At 46.7% G+C, this 20,100-nt stretch overlaps 6 protein-coding genes across 6 annotated transcripts in view; 3 read left to right on the top strand and 3 right to left on the bottom strand.

Annotated features, from left to right (window-relative positions):
- Positions 1-10: 10 nt before the first annotated feature.
- On the top strand, positions 11-974 carry PHALS_12512 (ribosomal protein s18; the record flags this gene model as incomplete). The annotated part of the gene is made up of 3 exons (XM_024728075.1): positions 11-25; positions 90-490; positions 566-974. The coding sequence occupies 3 exons, from the start codon at positions 11-13 to the stop codon at positions 972-974; spliced, it is 825 nt and encodes a 274-aa protein (XP_024578588.1).
- A 333-nt stretch (positions 975-1,307) lies between these two features.
- PHALS_12511 (atp synthase subunit mitochondrial) lies at positions 1,308-2,898 on the bottom strand (the record flags this gene model as incomplete). Its single annotated transcript, XM_024728074.1, has 3 exons — positions 1,308-2,138; positions 2,205-2,510; positions 2,596-2,898. 3 exons carry the CDS (start codon positions 2,896-2,898, stop codon positions 1,308-1,310), a joined length of 1,440 nt encoding a protein of 479 aa, XP_024578587.1.
- A 535-nt stretch (positions 2,899-3,433) lies between these two features.
- PHALS_12510 (serine threonine protein phosphatase 2a) lies at positions 3,434-7,026 on the bottom strand (the record flags this gene model as incomplete). The annotated part of the gene is made up of 10 exons (XM_024728073.1): positions 3,434-3,512; positions 3,570-3,661; positions 3,758-3,919; positions 3,994-4,128; positions 4,224-4,302; positions 4,380-4,519; positions 4,580-4,776; positions 4,845-5,207; positions 5,521-5,626; positions 5,704-7,026. 10 exons carry the CDS (start codon positions 7,024-7,026, stop codon positions 3,434-3,436), a joined length of 2,676 nt encoding a protein of 891 aa, XP_024578586.1.
- A 1,453-nt stretch (positions 7,027-8,479) lies between these two features.
- On the top strand, positions 8,480-10,300 carry PHALS_12509 (Vacuolar sorting protein 9; the record flags this gene model as incomplete). Its single annotated transcript, XM_024728072.1, has 1 exon — positions 8,480-10,300. One exon carries the CDS (start codon positions 8,480-8,482, stop codon positions 10,298-10,300), a length of 1,821 nt encoding a protein of 606 aa, XP_024578585.1.
- Positions 10,300-10,976, top strand: PHALS_14603 (uncharacterized protein). The gene has a single exon (XM_024728071.2). The coding sequence runs from the start codon at positions 10,330-10,332 to the stop codon at positions 10,597-10,599; it is 270 nt and encodes an 89-aa protein (XP_024578584.1). The 5' UTR covers positions 10,300-10,329; the 3' UTR covers positions 10,600-10,976.
- A 7,969-nt stretch (positions 10,977-18,945) lies between these two features.
- PHALS_12508 (uncharacterized protein) overlaps positions 18,946-20,100 on the bottom strand; it is a gene marked incomplete at both ends in the record, with an annotated part of 1,362 nt that continues 207 nt past the window's right edge. Inside the window, 2 exons of the mRNA XM_024728069.1 lie at positions 18,946-18,981; positions 19,044-19,097. Coding sequence (XP_024578583.1) covers positions 18,946-18,981; positions 19,044-19,097 — 90 coding nt within the window. The remainder of the gene's footprint in view (positions 18,982-19,043; positions 19,098-20,100) is intronic.

Genomic DNA, 20,100 nt, shown 5'->3' with positions numbered 1-20,100 from the left:
AAAAAAAAAAATGATGGCAAGAAGGGTACGTTCTTTAAAGCTTGGTCTCTGTGCTTGGAACATGCTCATAATCTAATGCAGAATTTAAGAAGAAATCAACATTCGACAAGGTAGAGTTTGATGAGGACCCAACCGAGTTGCCCGAGGAGGTCAAGTATTTGAGCAAGGAGCTAGACGAAGAAAAAATCGGGCTTCCCAATGAACTCAGATGGGATGAGGTGGAAGAGGACGAAGACGTCGAAGATGCCGAGCTCAGTCCTTCTGAATGGGCGAAAAAGTTTGAGCGTGACGTTGCTATGTGGGACCAGGAGGAGCAAGGCTACGACGAAGACAGCATGGCCAATGTCTCCCCTTCGAATGTCGAGGACGACCGTTTGTATGTTGAATTGCCGGGATATGACGCATCACTGAGTCTTGCGGAAAGTCAAATTAGCGGTATTGAAACGAAAAACTCTTCGGACCCGTACAAATATTGGGAACAGGGCATGGCGTAAGCTGACACAGTGAAATTTGTTGATTAGCGTGTGCACTGTGGACTTATGTACTGTTATCAATGTTATTGCAGTTATTCGCCCGAAATGCTGAACTGGATGTTGCCTGCGGAAAAGAGGAAACCTTTCAAGATGGGCGCGACAAAACCTTGGAAATATTTTGTGGCTGCCAATCACGCAGACGTTGTGGAATTAGCGCTTGATGTGGAGTTGCTGCGTCTTTTCATTTCGCCAACTGGACGCATTCGTCCTCGTCGTTACACGGGCTTGACAGCCAAGCAACAGCGCAGACTGACACAGGCAATTAAGATTTCGCGTCAACTTGCTTTATTACCGTATATGTCGCGGTATCCAGAGCCTACACCTGAGCAGTGGAAGGCCATTGATGAAGAAATAATTGCTGCTGCTGAATTAGAGGCGGATGATGACGTTGGCGAGGATGATGATGATGACGACTTTGATGAAGACTTTGAGTATGAATAGAAATAGAAGTGTTTGGAGAGGATACATTTTGCACTAAAATTGTGATCGTCACGTCGAGGAAGACTAACGTTCTTATACTATTTTTTGTAAAGTATGATGGCCTTGACTAGGATAAAGTTTCTCAAATGTAAATTTAGTGCTTTACTCTGAGAAACAGAATTGAGAACGCAAGTATACGCAGAAAAATACAAGAGCGAAGTCAAAATACAAACCCAAACACCAGCTCAAGTTTCTTTGATGCCTTTAGTCTCTGCGCAGAAGACACTGCATTCAGTCTGCTGACCACGATTTTAATTAACTCAAATTCCGCTCTGCAATTTGACCCCGAGTCAATTATTCGTCAAGCTCAGCAGCTAGCTCGGCCGCCTTCGCCTTGACTTCTTCGATTCCTCCAACCATGTAAAAAGCAGCTTCTGGAAGGTCGTCGTAGTTACCGGCAATGATGTCCTTGAACGACGAAATCGTGTCCTGAAGTGGCACAAATTTGCCGGCTTTACCCGTGAACACCTCAGCCACGTGCAGGGGCTGTGACATGAATTTCTGTACTTTACGGGCACGAGCGACCGTTAGTTTGTCATCTTCCGACAACTCATCCATACCGAGGATAGCAATAATATCCTGCAGACCCTTGTAATCTTGGAGTAACTTTTGCGTAGCACGGGCAATGTCGTAGTGTTCTTGACCGATAATACGTGGGTCAAGCATACGCGACTTGGAGTCAAGCGGATCAACAGCTGGGTAGATGCCTAGTTCAGAAATTTGACGTGACAGCACAGTGGTAGCATCCAAGTGAGAAAAAGTCGTGGCCGGAGCGGGATCGGTCAGGTCATCAGCTGGGACATAAATAGCTTGAACTGAAGTAATAGAACCCTTTTTAGTCGATGTGATTCGCTCCTGAAGTGCACCCAAATCCGTGGCGAGCGTCGGCTGGTATCCCACAGCAGAAGGAATACGACCCAGTAAAGCCGATACTTCGGAACACGCTTGTGTGAAACGGAAAATATTGTCGACGAAAAGAAGAACGTCCTGGCCTTCAACGTCACGGAAATATTCAGCAACAGTCAATCCAGTAAGACCCACACGAGCACGAGCTCCAGGAGGTTCGTTCATTTGACCATACACAAGGGCGGCTTTTGATCCAGTCGTGGTGCCGTCGTCATTGATCTTGATCACACCAGATTCGATCATTTCATAATACAAATCATTACCCTCACGAGTACGCTCACCCACACCGGCAAAGACCGAGACACCACCGTGGTTGTTCGCCACGTTGTTAATCAACTCCATGATCACAACAGTCTTGCCAACACCAGCTCCTCCGAAAAGACCGATCTTACCACCCTTAGCATATGGTGCCAACAAATCTACAACTTTCATTCCTGTCACTAAGATCTCAGCACCCGAACCTTGCTCCGTAAGCAAAGGAGCCGACGTATGGATAGGAGCATAACGCTTAGCGTTAATCGGACCACGCTCATCCACAGATTCTCCGATTACGTTCATGATACGGCCAAGTGTCTCCGGACCCACAGGTACCTATACATAGCCCGATATATGCAAGAATTATATCATTATCTTATACACTTCATATTGTATCGTATAGTTATAAACTATAGCGTACCATGATGGGATTGCCAGTGTCTTCACATTCCTGACCGCGGACCAGACCATCCGTTCCTTCCATGGCGATTGTGCGCACTGTATTCTCACCCAAATGCTGAGCAACCTCAAGCACAATGCGCGTGTTGTCCTGAGTTTTGATCTCCAGGGCATTTAAGATAGGCGGCAAATTGTCCTTAAACTGCACATCTACGACGGCACCAATGATCTGAGTAATTTGTCCAACTGATCTCGTAGCTTTTTTCGCGTCCGTTGCTAACGAGCGAGCACCGCGAATCGCGGTGAGCCCAACACGCGACAACATTTTAAAAATTGGTTTTCCAGAATTAGATTCGAACTACTCCCGTCTGCGGCCGGAAAGCGGAAATGAACTCTGTCAAAAGGGGGGAGCCAATGAGGACCACACACACACCTTCTCATTTAAGGTTTGTAAATGATCGATTAAAAGAGGGATAATTAGAACTAATATGAAATAGTCAAGTAGTTTTAAGAGTATATGATATAGTATAGGTCTCGTTCTAGTAAAAATTAAATTGTAGACTCAACTGATTTGATTTACATAATTTCGTCACATAATTATAATTTATGCTCCATTGTCGTGGAATGATCAAGAAAACATAAACGAAACCTGACAGAAATGCGTAGCTTGCTATCCAGCGTCCCTCTCCAGCATCACCTTTCGAAGACAGCTTGCCTTGAACTGTGAATCGAAGTCATTTATGACGGACAGGCTGACTTCAGCGTCAATTCTCGCCTCCGCCGCTGAGACAAATGTGAACTTGTGTAATTGTCATTATTCGGTGATCGAAGCAGCGATTGAAAGTGATGTGATATTTTTATCACATTGGTCCTCGCGCTTGCAAACGGTGTTCTAAGGCTGTCCATTTGAGCTGGCGCTGTTCCGTCGTCTGTTGCACCCTGTGAATACATGTAGTCATTATCATTCAGGATCTTGAATTGCGTTTGCAAGCTCACCTTCCTTCGCGCTCCTCGAACTGTGCCGAGCACTGATCAAAGAGTTGCGAATCCATTTCCATAAAGAGTTTGAGCACGTTGTATGTTAAAGTCTGTACAGTACTGTGCCAGTGATTTTCGCAGTTGCGGTATAGTGCACCAAAGATCAGCGGTAAAATTTCGGCACGCCGTGCACTCACGAGACGTACGAGCGCCTCGTTATTCCATAAATATAAGGCACGTTGGGACACCTGGAAGTGGCTGCTGCATACCGCTTGCGATACCCTCAAGAACAATGGCCGCATGACCACCGCAAACTGCTCCATTTGTATCATTTCAATGATCTCCTCGAGCTCATTGAGAAATAAAATCTATGCACTCCAAATAGAAATAAGTATCACATGTCTTGTACGAATTTGACAAGGAGCCGTAAGGCGGAAAAGACCTCTTTAGCACTTGCAGTCACTGGCCAGTACTTGAGGAGCCCCATGATAATAGGTTCTGCAGTTTGTGGATCTTTTTCGACAAATTGCGTAGTGCAATAGGCTAGCTGTTGGTGAAACATGGCCAAATTTCCGGCCTGTATAGTAGCAAGGGGCGTCAACAACAAAAACGTGTGTAAGAAGCATTCTTTAACCAAAACACCGCAAACCCTCGCAATTGTGGTACACGTGCCGTGTGAAGCGGAATTAGAGCACGCTCTAGAAAATTCTGGTGCTCGGGTTTGAGTGGAAGTGCAAAACCATTGATAATACTGCAGCCAAATGAGGAACACGAAGAAAAGTCTGATACATCAGCCGGAAAATAAAAACGATCATATACGAACCATACCTTCCAAGAATTTCCAGCAGCTCTCCTACGCCCTGCAACGACTCCGTTTCATACACGAAAGTGTAGAACATGTCGTTGATCGAGCGGCGGATGAATGAACGAAGCGCCATCGACTTACCGTAAATGCGGTGCAGAATTGTCTGTTTAAAGCAGAACAATTATTCACTCAACACATTTTATCGCATCACCGTTCACGCTACCTTTAAGTAGTCTCTTTCCCTTGGATCTTCGGAATCGAATAAATTTAGCAGCCTGATCATAAATTTTTTGCTAAAGTATTCCTTAGCCGTCCTAGAGTCCACCTCCTTCGACAACACGAAGCGAAGCAATATCTCGTACACCAACTGCATATGTGGCCAAGATGGCTCCAGCATTGGCTCATCATCCTCCGGTGCCGCTGTAAGAAAAATAACGTAGAATAAGTGCAATTGACAATGGAGAGAAGAAATTTGTCCAGTATTCGACCTTCCACGCCGCCATTGGCGTTATTTATCGACGTATTGGAGCTGCGGCCCAAGTGGCGAAATATATTTGATCCTACACATTCGAGCAATTCGGTCACCACAGAGGGGTCCCAAGCCACTTTGCCGGCTGAGATGTACTCGACGATCTGCAACAGCGCGTTGCGTTTGGCTTCCTTCTCCCGCGCGTGCTTACGCATATCCGTGAAATCGTACAGCACGCAACAAAGCTTGAGCTTTTGACGGAAGAGCCGCATACGCTCATTTGGGGGTACGTCTTCCAACGCTGGTAGCTCACCCAGCTTTATTGTCCCATTGGCCGTCAGGGACGCCATAACTGCAGGATCGACAAGCACGCGTTTTCCGGCTTTACAGTATCAGGACAAAAAAACCTCTATGTAGGGCGCTTAGCGTCACATTACCGCGTGATAAAAGCTCTTGGAGCAACTTATAGTGATACTGCGATGATGAAGCGCGTGACACGATTGTGAGCCAATGGGATATTATCAAATCTCAGAATTTTGCTAGTAATATTATGTCGTTAAGGACCATAATGTAATAGCATAGTTAAAATTTAAGTCTATCGTTCGATACCCCAGAGTTCAAGTAAATGATTATAATCAATTCTTCTTAGTCAGCGTCGCAATGCACGTGGTGTAATGTCGTGAGTGCCAACGCACCGACACCAATTCCAAACATGAGCAGATTAATCACGAAGTACCCGAATGACTTGACACGAAGCACCCCAGGTAGAAGATCTGTGCCTGCAATGTACACAAGTGTTCCCTGTTACACAGATCAGATGACATGATGCACATGAGTAATATTCTTGAATCCGACGATACCATGTCATAGAAACCTACCGAGCCTACAGCGAGCAATAGTCCCATCGTCTCATTTGTGACGGGCACAGCAGCGAGTACAACAATCGCTCCAACGAAAGCGGAGAGTGCACTGAGGAAATTAAAGAGCACAGCTTGGAATGGCGTGAACCCTGAGTCGACAAGAATGATAAAATCTGCAAACTCTTGTGGCAGCTCATGCAAGACAGCAGATGCAGTGACCGAAATCCCAAGCGAGTCATCACACGCGAGAAACGCAGTAGCGATCAATACTCCGTCCACAAAATTGTGGAACAAGTCGCCAAGCAAGATAATGTACGCCATTGGTTTGATAGTTTGCCAGTCAACTTTGAGACTAAAAACTGATACACTCGTTTCGTTTTGGCTCGAAAGCGAAACAGTGTCAGCAGCATTGTATTCACCAGTCTCAGGTGTGACATTCTGTTTTCCAGTTTCATGATCCAGTACAATAGTTGCTGGATGGTGATCATGAGTGTGCGACTCTCCGTCTTGAACCAAGCTTACCCACAACTCGAGCGCCATTTCAACAACCATTGCAACCACAAATCCGACTGTAAACATCATGCTTAATGTAAAGTTCATTTGACCATATGCACTGTAAAACTCGATCGATTCGGGCAAAATATGGAGAAAAGCGGCTCCAAACAGTGCTCCCGCAGATAGCGCAATCATGGCGTCCATCAACTTTGTCGAAAATTTCACTCGAAAAATCAATAAGAAAATTCCGACGATAGAAAGAATTGTCACAATTGCCACGGCAACCAATGTATTGATCCATACGGCTGCTGTAGCATTCCGAGCTGACCTCGTTTCTGCATTCTCTTCTGCTACTTCAGCAAGGCTCAGCGCTACTGCCACCTCGTCACCTGCAGCATCAAGCACTTGCATTCCGAACTCTGTAACCGCATCGTGCTGCATATGGAGCGCATAGTAGCCAGCTTCATCAACTACCAAATTGACTGTCATTGGCTCCGTTGCTAGTCGTCGACTGCTGTGCCCAGTGTCACTATCACAGTTGTCAATGTGCCACGTATTACCTCGTACTGCTTCACACTCGACTTGTAACGCTGCAAGCTCATCAACATTATTGCGTTGAATCACATATAATCGCCGAACGGCAGGTGCTATATAATCTGACGCCCGAATAATGTTGCGCGGGAGTGACACATCTTCTAACAAACGCTTTGACTGCTCCACAGAAGACTCTAGATCACTTCGTGTAACAATTTCCGTGATCGAAAGATCCAGTGGTAGCACAAACATTGCCATACTTTCCGTGTTATCAATGAAGGTAATGTTGTATGTGCCATTTTCGAATGCCATCGCTATGGAAAGCTCCCAAGCAATGCCACCTGGAGGACATGTGGCCGTCGTTCCGGATATCGAAATACATTCAACCCCCTCACTCCGATACCCTTCTTTACAGTGACAGTGGTTACCATGCAGCTCGCCTTGACCACTACATACCTCCTGTCCCAAACCAGGCAACCACATCATAAGCGTGCAGATAGTAATGGCGTAGAGTGATGAGGTCAGCATTTTGACGCAAGTGTGAATTTTCACGAATGGAGTTTTGATGGACATTAACGACTGTTTTGATAGAGTCCGACGGCGGGAAAACACTTCTGGTTATCCGAAGGCGGCATTGAAATGATTGATTTTGTCTGTAAATGTGACGTATTAAACCATTTATCAGTAGAGAAAAGGTACAAACGTCAACTTCTCATGTTTAACTTTGTCTTCAGGCCCTAGATCCTATCAACGCGTTTGCTGTCGCTTGATCACTTGTCAGTTGCCGCAGATGCAGCTTAGATTTCATCCTACACTCTTTGAAATAATCGTCGGTAGGAAACGCATAATGTGTTAGTATCACCATGCTCTTCACTGCCTCGTTCAACCACTGATTTCGACTATTACGATCACGGCGACGACTTGATTAGAAATCAATGAACCTCACTGATATTACTCGATGAGGCTGATGACCACGACCAAAGTGGTTATTTCAAATGGCACCTTGACGCCCTCACCCATTCTGTTAGCTTCGACTCGCATTCGATCATCATTGATGCAACTTTGTGTTTGTTGTTTATGTCTTATTTCTATTGTAGTATACACTTCACCCACTTCACATGGCAAAAATCTGATCTATATGTGCGTAATCCTGAGCTCTATTAAATATTGTCCAATATACTTTAAATCTATCACATTCAGGTGCTTATTATTGATGATGAGCATCTGGTATTTCCCCATGGAGTATTTGATATGATCATTGCGACCATCCGAATACAGGTAAAAAATGTGCACTTGCTCAGGAAAAGCAGGTGCTAATTGGATCTGGATCGAATAATTTTTCGTGAAGAAAGTACAGAATCCATGTGGCTGAAAGGCATCATAAGATGAAATGCGGCTCGAGCCATCATTTCATCTTGTTTAAAGTGGCCAAAAAAAGTGATTGCAGCTGCTCTACAGTTTCGTAGACGCCGATACAATTTGTAAGTGCATGTGGCTTCAGCAACAAAGATGAGATCTTCACTGTAAGCTTTTTTAAAATAAATTTGTGAATTGTTTCAACTTTAGGAAATTATTGATATAAAATGAGGTATCGTGCAGACTTCAATGTCAAATTCATCGAAATTATCATGTACATATCAGAGCATCGGATTTGAAATTTGTATCTCTTCCTCCAATAACAATTTTCGCAGGGCCGACATATCGCCAATCAAGCTGTTTATAAGAAATTTACCTCAAGAAAAATACATTCATTCTTGAATTATTCATGGAAAAGCTTACAGAGTCACCGTGTCTGGTTTTTGACGAGGTACTACATGACGAGGATTGCGCGGAAATGGCGCTAGAGCATGAAAATATAGAGCGCGTTATGGATGGCCAGTGCCTTGTGGAGCAGCTTTCGCTTACGCAAATTCCGACGGTCAAGCATCGCAAACGTCGCCGCACTCGCACAGTTGACGCGGACTTGGAGTTGCAGTGTCTTCACGACGACGTTCAATTCGAAAAGGATTCGCTTCTTTACTCAAGTAACGCAAAGGAGAGTGATACAGAAGACGGTGCCAATGCTCTTGTTGCTGTATTTGAATCAGCAGATTCGGATCAGAATCAGACACTACGGGAGCAGCCCGAGCTTTTGAGAATGAAGTTTCCACATACACCCTCTGCTTCGTTCATGCGCGTGTGCTGCTGTGGCGAACGAAATCGCAGCACGATGGCGGAGGACGAGGCGTTTGAATCACATAGTGCATTCAGAGAGTATCTGGACCTGCACATCCGCTACGCAGTGGTAGTGCGTGTTGTTAGGGTAGAAATCGTGGACGGCCAGGTCATATTTGTACTCAAAGTATCAGACGCAGAGACCCAAAAGCGCTGGAAGGTCAACAAGACGCTGAAAGAGATGATGCAATTTTATTCACAAATCCAGCAGATAAGTCTTTTAGATGCACCGGTCAAGAGGTCACTGTGGGGCACGTTTCAAGGACTGAGGAATTGCAAATTACCTAAAAAGTTTCTTCGCTGTCGAGGCTCATTGAATGCGCAACGACGCGTGATTTTCGACTCGTTTTTAAGACAAACAGCTGCACTAGTAGCCCCGGCACCACTGGGAATTCGACGGAGGAAGGCTGTGCTACTACTACAAGAGTTTGTAGGCGTGCACCGCCATTGTAATGTGTTTCACCGTACCAGCTGCACGTGTTTCTCTCCCGAAAGTCAGGTGTACGCATGTCACCTTGTGACAAGTATCTTCGGGCTACGCAATCATGATGTTACGATAGCATGCACGTCTCTTGTTACAATTCTCATTACCTCGAGTCGTGATGAGAAGCATGCAAATATGTCACAATGCAAGGCACGAATGCTTTTGAACACAATATCGCGAAAAATGGGCGAGATTGTAAATAGAATGCTGCGAGATAAAATGCTTTTAAGCCAACTCGCCGTTGCTCGTTCAACTCGCCCTGACTCTGACTACGACGAATTAATAGACGAAGTAAAGCATTCTGTATGCAGCTTTGTACAAATGCGTGTGCTTGTACCATTAGAGGATCATGTTTACGAAGCGCTTCACACTGTTACCGATTGGGAAGACGAAATTGCGCTTAAGAACAAAATTAAGGTGCTGCAGACCAAACCTCAGTCGTTTTTCGGGGTGCCGCCGCATATCGTCGCTATCTCTGGAAAAGACTGGGAAGATGCACGTCGTGAGCTACGTTGTGTGAATGAGTACGCTTTGCCGCTTGATAAGCTCAAGTGCCTAGCACGCGCTGCGGGGGCTATTTTCCAGGCATGTGGGTCGTCGCGATTGTCATCATTTCATGATACAATCGGTAGTTTGACTTCGATTGAGGATTTGGACATGACCCTTCGGCCTTCAATAACTACAGATGAATTCATTACAGTGCACTTGTTTGTGCTTGTTATGAGTAATATGTCGCAAATTTTGATCACGCGTGAGTTTTTGCGAATAATGTGCGACCCACAAGATATTACTGGTGAGCTTGGCTATTATCTTACCACGTTTGAAGTGGCAGTAGACTTGCTCATTAACCACATTGACCTCGAACAGCCGCTGATACCATCAAAGTGATTATGTGGCTCGTCATCGACTGATAGCATATGATGGCTAAAGGGCGCCGGAAACGGCATTTTGTGTCTACACTGTTAATAGTCGACGCTGAAAGCGATACATTAACAAGGACAAGCGACTCTCCAGATACCGAATTCGGTGCAATAGATGGCAGCATAAAGCCAGGAAGGACAAACGTGGCAGAAAATCGCATTGCAAAGGTTAACATGGAGTCGTTTGGGGCCCAAAGGTTGCTCTGGGTGCAACCGAAGCCGGTTTGGGAGACTGCAAAAGCTGTAGGTCGGCATTGCAGCGTCTAAGCTCGGCTCATTGGGTCATCGTAACGATCTTGCTGTTGATTCGAGCAGAGTAAATTATTCTTTCTGCATGTACTCATATAAATAAGATGTGCTATAAAATATTTTGGCATGAAGATGCTGATTTTGCTGCATTTTGACAAACCTTACGAAATGATGAGGAAGTGATCAGTGACATTACAGGCGTTGGCGCATGCGATTGGAGATTAATCGCTGCACCGCCTTATCAGAAGGTTAAAAAATGGCTGGGCGGTCAGATTCTTTGTGTTCGGATTTCTACGCTACGATGAAGGCAGATCTCCCATGGCACCACAAGTTCAGCTCCCTCCAAAATCACCTTTTGTGTCACCGAACGAAAAGTTTGGCTACTGTAAAGAAATATGTCATGTAATTATGATCTTCTATTGAAACGGCTACGAGGGAAATGGCTCAGATAGTGACCATCTGTATAAAAGGGCTGATTTAAGTATTTAGTGTAAGGCTCAACCTGATCATTTAAAAAGATTAGCGACGCATCAAATTGCCTGAGTGTATTACCCTGCATTTCTTCAAGACGAAATCACAATGCATAAGGCTGGATGAGTAGAGAGATTGAACGTAATGATAGAATAAAGCTTCAGTATATAAATCACATTGAGTACTTAACAGAAGTCTTCACCCCGGTACTCTCCGCTTGGACGACTCCTTATCCCAAGAACTCCCTCGCCATCAACCCCATCCTCTTAAAGTTTTATGAGCTTTACTACTTTGATCTCCACTCAAGATGCTACGATCAAGAGCTCAATCATTAATATCAATGGGGACAAGTACGCGGCATGGAGCCGCTACATGCGTGGGGCGATTTTGAGTCAACGTGGTACATGGTGAACCGTGACACGTCTTTTAGCTACGCTGACCCTCGCACCAGGAAGGGCTACGTCAAGTCGAGTAATATTGCTTTCGACTAAATGTTGCTCCACATGTTTGCAGACTATCATCATGTGCTCGATAAGTGCAAAGAAGCGTAGGCAGCATGGAATGCTGGAAGATCGGCTTAAAGCATATGTTGCGTTATCGAATTCCCGGATCATGGGGCGATATTGTATGATTGCGCCCGCGATGACACGATAAGATTGCACCCAATGATATCATAGGAAAGGCTTAGAGGTAGCACAGAGCAGCGAACTAAGGATCTTAGTATATTCACTTCCAAACTTGCATTCTACTTCTCGCTTCATCTTCTCAACAGGTCATGAGCCCAAGTGACTCCAACGACGCGCCAAGCGCACCGACTCCAGTCCACTTCGACGTCGGCCATTAAAGAGTCGCAGTGCCTTCAGTAGCTGTACCGCTCAGGGGTTGAGCGACGATGTCAACGCAAGGATTCTCGCCACTCTTCTCGACTTCAAGCAAGGGAGACGCAGACGGAGGCCTCGCAAGTGAAGCGAGACGAGAACGAGCGTATGCTCAGGGCAACTAGGTCTGACACGTTCCACTTTGTCCTTGGTTACGGCCGAGGGGGTACGCCGATGAACATCGACACGTTATGTCATTCGCCCGGGCGGCAGAAGAAGTACAAGGCTGCGCATACGCGCATCGTGCGCTTGGGGCAGGAATACAACCTAAAAGATCGGAGTGGGATGCTCCCCATGGTGAAGTGCTGCAGCAGACCCGGTCCCACTTGTACAGTATGCAGCGGCACAAGACTATGCACGACGAATGGAGCCGGTCGCACAGCAAGCAATGCGCGTACCGGATGAGCGCCAGCGCAGGCTCACGATCCGCAAATTCGATGAAACTGAGCTGTACCGAGGTCTGGGCTCCGGGTTTCTGGACTGGGGTCGGACAAGCATGGGCTAGATCCAGTTTACGCAAGCAGCGTGTGGTTTTGGCTGGTCAGAAGACGAGAAGACTGACTTGCTCGGTCACTACTTGTGTGGGACGGCCGAGCGGTGCTATAACAATCAGGTAGAGACTTGAAGGCGCCAGCTCCCGACGCTAAGCCATGTTATGGAGCGACCTCACCAGACATCCGTAACGACGATCACTGCGTCACAGTCAATGAGACTGTTTACGGCGAAGAAAGAAGCCAAGAGGACCGGACCCGAACACTATCTGTACATGGTGACAGTAAGCGATGCGTGCGGAGGCGCTGACGCGCAAGTGCTCGACAACATTGTCCACTATGCGTCAAGTGAGCTGCACACAGCACTAATGGTAAAGTACGGTGTCAGGCACCTCGACTTCCTCGTCCAAGCTGAAGAGCTCACGCATTTCGCACAGTCTGTCGAAATTGATACGAGAGGTCCTGCTTCGGCCGTCGTTGTGAACATACTTGAGAGCAAATCACGCGTCGAGAAATGCGTGCTCTGGATGTGGCAAGGTTGAGCACATTTTGGCTGCTTGCTCCAACGAGAAGAATAATAAGCATGATGTTACCCAGGGTGCTGGAGGAGAATCGACAAGAAGAAGGCAGTTGTAATCTAGATCTTGTGCGTGCAGGATAGCGGCACCCAAGACAAGGTCTGGATCTTGGACAGCGGGTCGAGCCGGCATTTCGTGAACAACGCAGCACTAATGAAAGATGCTTGCGAATGCGAAGACCAGTGCTTAGTGATGCTGGCTGTTAGTGTACTGCTTCGGGTAATGGCGCTCGTCAAGCCGAGCATTGTTCGCCTAACGGACGTCTACTACGCTAGAAATCAAGGGATACGGTCTCACAAATGATCGGCGAGCATCCAGATCGCTCAGCACCGGTGACGTCATCTTTGATGTGACAATGCAAGACATCGTTCTTGTTGTCGAACCGCAAGCCAAACACGAAAGCAGCAGCAAGGCTGGCTCTATTGTGACATCGATCGCTAAGGTGAAGGATCGTGGAGAAGACGTGCAGCGTGGAACAATCATGCATTTTCATCAGCGCTTCTGGCACATTTCGTATGAGACAATCGAGTGGATGGCTTTTGAGCGTGGCTCTGGAATTAAGCTCACGGACTGTCGACACATGATATGTGTCACGTGCTCCCAGAGTAAGCAAATCAAAAACACGCAGCTAAAGAAAGACACGGGCACGCACTCACAGATCAACCGCATCGGTGGTGTGATTTGCTCGGACTTTAAGGGATGGATGACACCAAAGGATCGATTTGGCTCACTTTGTCGATCTAAGTGCAATTACTGCCGCGTGCTCCCGGCGCATATCAGGGGCCAAGTGGCGGAAACTTTAAGGGTTTCTTGATGTTCTTTGAGAACATTTCAGCTGTCGCGTTCATGTACGACGCACAGACGTGATATCGGAACATCAATTTATTCTGCAAGTCCCTATGGCGGGACACGGCGGTTGAGCGAATCAAGGAATCAAGCATCAAGGCAAGGCAGCACGCATGCACCGGACGGCTCTAAACATGGCAAGCTCTATGATTTTTGTAGGCAAGCTCCCGCTGAAATTCTGGGGAGTACTCGGCCTACATACTGATTTGCAGTCCCACGAGCTCGAATGTTAACAAAGCATGACCAATTGAGGTGCTAACAAGTCAAGCACCCGACATTCGTGATATAGTCACTTTCGGCTCAGTGTGCACAGTATATCGTAACCCGAAGAAGAACTCTTTTGCAAATAGGGCGGAGAATTATATCATCGTGGGATGCAGCGACGAGGGCAAGGGACATCGCGTGTTCATACGCAAGGACAATGTCGTGATCGTGACCCAACACGTCAAGCATATTAAGGCAGCAAGGCGAATAGTTACGCTATGAAGCAGGAGCGGAGGAGAAGACGCCGTCGGTTATTACTTTTGTATTGAAAGCGATGGGCAAGACTGATCAGCAATCGTGGGGACGTGCGTCACATGTCACACGAGGGGCTGCCAAGCGAGCAGCACAAGACACTAAACAAGTGACAAGTGATGTAGCAGCTGTTATGCAAGTTTACGAGGCTGAGACAAAGACACACGCTGAGGCAATGCGCAGTCGAAAGCTGAAGACTGGAGAAAGGCAATGCTTGAGGAGATCTTAACTCTCGAAAACAACGGCGCCTGAAATGTGATCAAGCGACCGCCTGAGGCCAACATATTGCACAGTAAGTGGATATTCAAGACCAAAATGCATGCGATCGGCGCGGTGGAGCGTTGGAAGGCGCGTCTCGTTGCGTGCGGGAACAAGCGAGGTTTTGGCATAGATTATGCGCTCACTTTCGCTGCCGTCATAGATATGTCGACAATAAAGGTGAGTTTCTTACTTGCAGCGACGTGGGTGGTGCCGGCAAAGCATGGTGAAATTCCGAACGCCTACGTCAAGGCTGATAAGGAGAATGACCTTGAGATTCTGCTTCATGTGCCATGTGGGATGGACATCACAGATGTCCATCTAAAGAAATGAATTGCGACCAGTGGAATCGAAGAAGCGCTCGAGCTCAAGAAGAGTCTGTGTGGACTGAAGCAGGCGGGATGATTATGAAGCCGACTGCTACACGTAATACTCTCAGACGCTAATTTCAAGCAGTGTATTAGTGACATGTGCCTGCACTTCAAGCGCGACGAAAAGACTTGACAGTGGTTGGTGTCTACGTCGACGATCTCCTTGTTACAGCAACAAGAGCCACAGCGGTCGAGCGATTCTTCAAATCAATGGCTTCACTTTCATTCAAGAGTATCGGATCAGTGTTGAAGTTTCTCGGTATGAGAGTGTCAGCACACGACGTGCACGCATATGCTCTCGATCAGGAAGAGACTATTGTCGAGCTGTTGCGTGAGCTCGGCAAATCCTACACGGAAACCTATTGGTAACGACTGCTACAACGATGCCACACCAGACAGTGTACTACTGCAGGAAAATGCCGACTTCGGGTCGCCAAGTATTCGTTTGTTTCAGCCGCTGGTCGTTTGTCTGCTATCAATCGCACAATGCACGCGGCCAGACATTGCGTTTGCGGTTCACAAAGCCACGCGACAGACACATGCGCCGCGTGTACGAGTCTGGAAATTGGCAAAGAGGATTGCGCGCTACCTCAGTGGAAGCAAAGTGATACGGCTTGAAATGCGCGGCAATGCGGGCTGCAACGGATCAATGACGCTTAAGTCTTGCAGTGATGCCGACTTTGCTACCGATAAGGGAGACAGAAAGCCGCTCACTCGCGATATCGCTCTACTACATGCGATGTCTGTGAGGGGGGCAGCCAAGAAACAGGGTGGAGTCACTCCCTCGATTTTGGTAGTCGAACTGGTCGCAGCGTCTGAGACGGCTCGCGAGACCTCGGTATTCTAGAGATGATTTAGGAGATGGAACTCGTGCCAGCTCAGCCTATGCTGATGCCTGTGGAGAACCTTGCCGCAAATTGTCAGATCGAAGGAGATACATCGCTCGTAAAAGCTAAGCACAATGAAGTGCGTCTCACGATTTTTAAAGATCTGGCTCGTCGAGGAGTGGTGGGGATGCACTACGTCAGCCCGCAGCTCATGCTTGCGGATATGCTTGCTAAGGCGTTGGATCAGCACAAGCTCGCAGAGCGGCGAGAACTCGTGGGTTTACGCTAGGCATGGCGGGGGGGGTGCGATCGCGAGGAGGAGCGTTAAGAGATCGGCTCCAAGGACCATGAGACGATATTCTATGGTTGCACCCGCGATGAAGCGATTGGATTGCACCCAATGATGTCATAGGAGAGGCTTAGAGGTAGCACAGAGTAGCGAACTAAGGACCTAATTATCATCACTTCCAAACTTGCCTTCTTCTCCTCAGTTCATCCTCTCAGCATTTTAATCTTATCAAAAGTCTGTTTCCCACCAAGACGGGAGCCACTTGGTGGCAGTGTTAAGGCACACGAAGGATTATCGATTCATTTATGTAATGCAGACTCAAGCCCCAAAGACTAATGTACTGCGTTATTCAACGCAGACTTAGTGAGAGGGAACAATTTCACGCTACATTGGACTGTTTACACTCGTAGCAAAATTGGATTTGTTTGAGCTCCGGATACCGCATAGTGAATGCAGACACACGCACTGTTATATGTGGCCTTATTGAATCGTGCAGATCACGTCAGACTCGAACAACTCTGTTGCGGCTGAAGTAATGTCTCTACCACCCCCTGTTGCCGAGCTACCCTTTACTCCAAAGGTGTGACCTGAATCGAGCCGCTCAGGGTACAATTAGGCCAGGCAGAAGGATATCGAGTTTCGAAGATCGTATGTGGCTCTTTTCAGACACGGACGCGCGTATTGACCCTTGAAGAGAGTCAACGTTGCACCACAGTCAAAATAGCTCACAACGCTAGCAACAGGAGGGTCTACCATCGCCTGCGTTGCTCGACAAACTTGGGCCGGTCCACTTCTACGTGGGAATGCTCTCAGGCCGATAGTTCTAGCAGGTCTGTTACCAATACTTGGTGAAGGGTACAATCAATTTTAATCTCAAAACTCGAAGAAGTTTGAGAATCCACTTCGGCACTATTATCCTGTTGCTCTAGCTGCTTACAACTTGGCGCACTCTTGGCATTTTTTCTCTTAAAGAAAAATACAGGTTTGCCTATCGCAGCGCGCGTTATAGAGGCGACCGACATTGTGGCGGCAAAACTGGGGTGGTAACTATTATAGATCTCTCATGGAAAAAAGCAGGGCTGTAAGAACAGCAAGAACTGCTGCCTTACAGAGCTTGGCTGTCACCTCGAGGTCCGCTTCGTTCTTTTGAATTTGCTAAATCAAGCATGGGTCGACGCACTTTGCACCGGGGCTGCCGTAGCTCTTTGCTTAGAGGAAGCTAAGCTAAGGTCACTGACCTTATATCTTTACAAGAACCAGTACGAGTGTAGCGGATCGCAATCCGCTACCTCCAAGTACTAAAGATATAGCCAAGCATATGGACACTTCTGTTCAAATTTGAAACTGTATTTAATTGTTTAAGTTGTGGCAGAGCCGCCAGTATCTATAACCCTAGGTTTTCCTAATCTATATAATAATACCTAATTATAGTAGCAAAACCTGATTAATTAACATGCATTACTCACGTGGTGGTTTCTTGTTACGGTACTGAGTGATTACACTAACTTGTGTAATACACACATTTCTTTCTTAAAAGGGTACGTGTAATCCCGTAACACTATTGATGGGCGTCCACCTTCGTCAGCTGGATTCCAAGCGCTAAATCGGATGAGGCGGCGATGTATTCTCACAATTGCTTGAATTGAGTGAAATATTCAGTGGCTCCTTTGTCAGCATTTTAGTCATCTGCAACCCTAATTCATTTATGGATCAGCAAATAAAACTTTGCTCCATACGTAAGAAATTGTCAGTGTTGTTCAGCGTTCAGCTGTTGTATCCGATACTTATTGTAAAATGTAATTTTGTATAGTTACGAAACCCAAAAAAACCGATTGCCAAGGCATATATATACATATGCGTGAGGGAAGAATTCAGAAACGTTGTTCCCTCAGATAGAATCAAAACCTTTTCCAGAGGCTGCGTTGAAGCAGATCCTGTCCATTCTTTATATGCAATAAAAACTGACGCCAATCATGGATTAGCCACTCATCCTTGTGATGGCCGCCCTTCTGATATCGCCGTGCTCGTTAATTTGAGCGGCACTTGTAAACGATTTATTGCGAAGATCGCAATGCAGCAAATTTTTTTTCTCACCAGTTTGTACGCGTATCACGTGATTATTTAAAACTTTGTGAGCCTGATATTCGCCTACATTTTTGCTAACAAACTTGCAAGGCATGATACACATTTAGGAAACGAATGCGCGTCGCTCTATTGCCTTATTGGCTGCCAGTTCGTTCTCCTTTTGCTGCGTTTTGACGCTTCTTCCATACGTGAGGCAGATTGGACAAAGAATTTGCAGCTAGAAGCATGCTTGCTGGCAGCGAATCGACTCGCTCTTACGCGTGAGCAGACAAGTTGACGACATTGTCTGTTCTGTCGTTGCTGGGGCCAAAATAAAATTCCAAGTCTGAATCGCTGCTTTCATTTTTCTCATCTTGAAGCTCATTTTCAAGTCACTTGATGCGCTCAACAATGTCTTCCGTCTCTGTAATTTTTTTTGAAATTCAACAGAGCGCTCTCGGATGACTGCTTCAGCCGCTTGGCAATGGGCTCCGAGCTCCACATGCAGTAAGCTAAGTAAAGCTGTTTGATTGGCTTAGCAAACTTTAGGCCAGAAATTATAATCTTTCTAAAAGCTTGGCAGACTCAAACGGATCAGCATTAAGCCTTCAATACCACGTGAGCAATAAGCTACGGACGTTGGTGCATGAAAATACATAAGGTGTACTAATAATTGGGAGAATGCAGAATCTTCATTTGGAAGTCTCAATATATATTTAGGGAGTTGATATATTCACTCACGTTTGCTTGCACACCACTTTTTGGTTATATTCACTCACCTGCCCGTACAGCGCCACTCACCTTCACTCACCTGCCAGATTTGCCAGTACTGTACTGTACAGTAAAATACAGTGGCACTCACCACTCACTCACCTGCCAGTACACTACACTATATTCCCCCACCTCTTTGGTACCTGCCGCTGAACACTACCATAAACACCGCGCACATCATGAACCACAACCAGGAAACTTCCGCGTCTAAGGCACTGCTACCTCCGCCGAAAATGGAATATGTCAGTCGTGAGGAGCTGATGAGCGTGGTCCAAAGTTTTGCACGCGCTCAAGGCTATGCGGTTTCTATCAAGCGTTCAAATACCGGCAAAAGAGTTTTCTTGAAGTGCGATTCCGGTGGTCTTTATCAACCGAAGATAAACCTTGAGGAACGGAAGCGTGAAAGTAGCACGCGTCGCATCGATTGTTCTTTCCTGTTAAGTGGAAAGTTCTCGCCCAAAACAAATGTGTGGCGATTGGCGATTGAACACCGCCAACACAACCACGGGCCCTCTTTGCATCCCTCTGGACACTCCATCCACCGGAGGTTGACTGCTGGCAACTTACGAAAGGTTAACCATGACATCTCCCGGTATTAAGCCACTGGGCATTTTGTCAACCATGCGCGGCGGAAACGGTGACACCGTCGCCAATTTGCGAACGTTGTACAACGCACACGCAAAACTCCGCGAAGAAATGCTTGCTGGCCGATCGCCCATACAAGCGCTTATTGATAACTTGCGGGAAAGCGAGTTTATCTATCATGTTGATTGTGACGGGACCGGAGCCGTCACTGCGCTTTTTTTTTGCGCATCCAGAAAGCGTCAGCTAGCAAAGCACTAACATCGTGTCGCATTGATGGACTGTACATACATGACGAACAAGTACCGGCTTCCCCTCCTTCATGTGATCGGCATGACAAGCTTTAACAGCCAGTTCTCCATCGGATTTGTGTCCTCCAGAAGGAGAAGAAGAAGGATTGCTTGTGGGCCATAGCAAAGCTTCTTGCCGTCTGGACACCTGATGCGCGCCCGAAGGTTATCGTCACTGATAGGGAACTGGCATATATGGGTGCACTAGATGAAGTGATGGCTGGTTCGGCCAACATACTTTGCACATGGCACATCAACAAAAATGTCCTAGCCAAATGCAAACGAAC

This window comes from Plasmopara halstedii, assembly GCF_900000015.1.
Source record: "Plasmopara halstedii genome assembly, contig: Scaffold_614, whole genome shotgun sequence".
NCBI lineage: Eukaryota > Oomycota > Peronosporomycetes > Peronosporales > Peronosporaceae > Plasmopara > Plasmopara halstedii.
This window is presented reverse-complemented; position numbering and strand designations above follow the sequence as displayed.

What these genes read in the sequence shown, in the direction of transcription:
- PHALS_14603 (XM_024728071.2), top strand. Translation starts at nt 10,330, where the DNA reads ATGATGGCTAAAGGGCGCCGGAAACGGCATTTTGTGTCTACACTGTTA.